At 47.6% G+C, this 1,214-nt stretch overlaps 1 protein-coding gene across 1 annotated transcript in view; it reads left to right on the top strand.

Moving 5' to 3' along the window:
- Window positions 1-1,214, top strand: part of FAM228A (family with sequence similarity 228 member A) — a 19,910-nt gene that overhangs the window by 7,422 nt on the left and 11,274 nt on the right. Inside the window, exon 5 of the mRNA XM_023511815.1 lies at window positions 847-1,046. Within this exon, the coding sequence (XP_023367583.1) occupies window positions 847-1,046 (200 nt within the window). The remainder of the gene's footprint in view (window positions 1-846; window positions 1,047-1,214) is intronic.

Below are 1,214 nucleotides of genomic sequence, written 5' to 3' on the forward strand. Positions count from 1 at the left end.
GCCACAGCACTCTACCCAGGGGGATGGCTTGAGGCTCCGTCTCAAAAAAAAAAAAAATTTTTTTAAAACATATGTTTGGTTCTGAAGAGAGAAGTAGTTTATTTTGCTTCTCCTTGAAAACCAGGCCAGGTCCTTAGCAAGAACATTGAAAGGTTCTTGGTCATGAGCAGACTCTCGTTATCAGGGAGCTGGAGGCTGCCTTGGTTATTCAGCAATTACTTGTCTTGTAGTTAGGGCCCAGCATTGGGCTAAGTGCTATGGGAGAAATGGAGAAGGGGAAAATCATCTCTGTAAGTTTTATAATCATGAGGGGGAAGAAAGAACTGTCTCTATATAACCTCTGTGTGCCCCCTTGAAACAAACTTCTCCTCCTGCTTACCTGCCCTTAAAAACCAATGTCAGCTTCCCAGGGGGCCTCCTTCCTCCATAGCCGGGTGAGGAGCCCTGCCTGCCTCACGCTCCTGAAGTGTCCCAGACTCGCTGCTCTCCTGACTACATCACCTAGTTTACAACTAGGCTGTTCTAAACAGAGAGATCCTCGAGGACGAGTCCTAATCTGATGTGGTGCACAGTGGCATCACAGATACGGAATGAGTGATGCGGTGACACAGCAGAACTGAGCAGAGGCTGTCTCTGCTGTTTGGGTGGCCCTTCCACCTGTTCAGCCATTCAGGCCCTGTGATGTAGCCTCATCTGAGGCAGGTGGTATTTACCCCTTCACTGCTCTGTGGAGTGACATTATTCATGGGTCCTTATTCTCAGCACCTTGGGTGTACACTATTTGAATGCTTAGACCAGATTTGTAAAGTCTACTTGGGGCCTCAAAGAGTCTCACTTTTCTTGTAGGTTGCATCGTCACCATTGTTTGATCCTCTGTTTCAAAGACAGCAAACGGATGAAGAGCAGAGCACTAGTCTCCTCGTTAGTTCACCCGGGTTCACTTTGACCCCACACAGTGTGATTCCAGAAGAGCAGCGGAAAACCTCAGCAAGGTTCTCTGGCAGCTCCTCCGCAGGCTACGAAAGTGAAGCTTACAGTCAGTGCAGGTACAGACAAGCACAGACACCGAGCAGCAGACATTTGTTTCATTTGTAGTTGTTTATTTCCTAGTGGAGATCTTTTTTTTTTTTTTTTTTTTTTTTAGACAGAGCCTCAAGCTGTCCCCCTGGGCAGAGTGCTGTGGCATTACAGCTCACAGCAACCTCCAACTCCTG

This window comes from Otolemur garnettii, unplaced genomic scaffold, assembly GCF_000181295.1.
Source record: "Otolemur garnettii isolate 467f Iridium unplaced genomic scaffold, OtoGar3 scaffold00022, whole genome shotgun sequence".
NCBI lineage: Eukaryota > Metazoa > Chordata > Mammalia > Primates > Galagidae > Otolemur > Otolemur garnettii.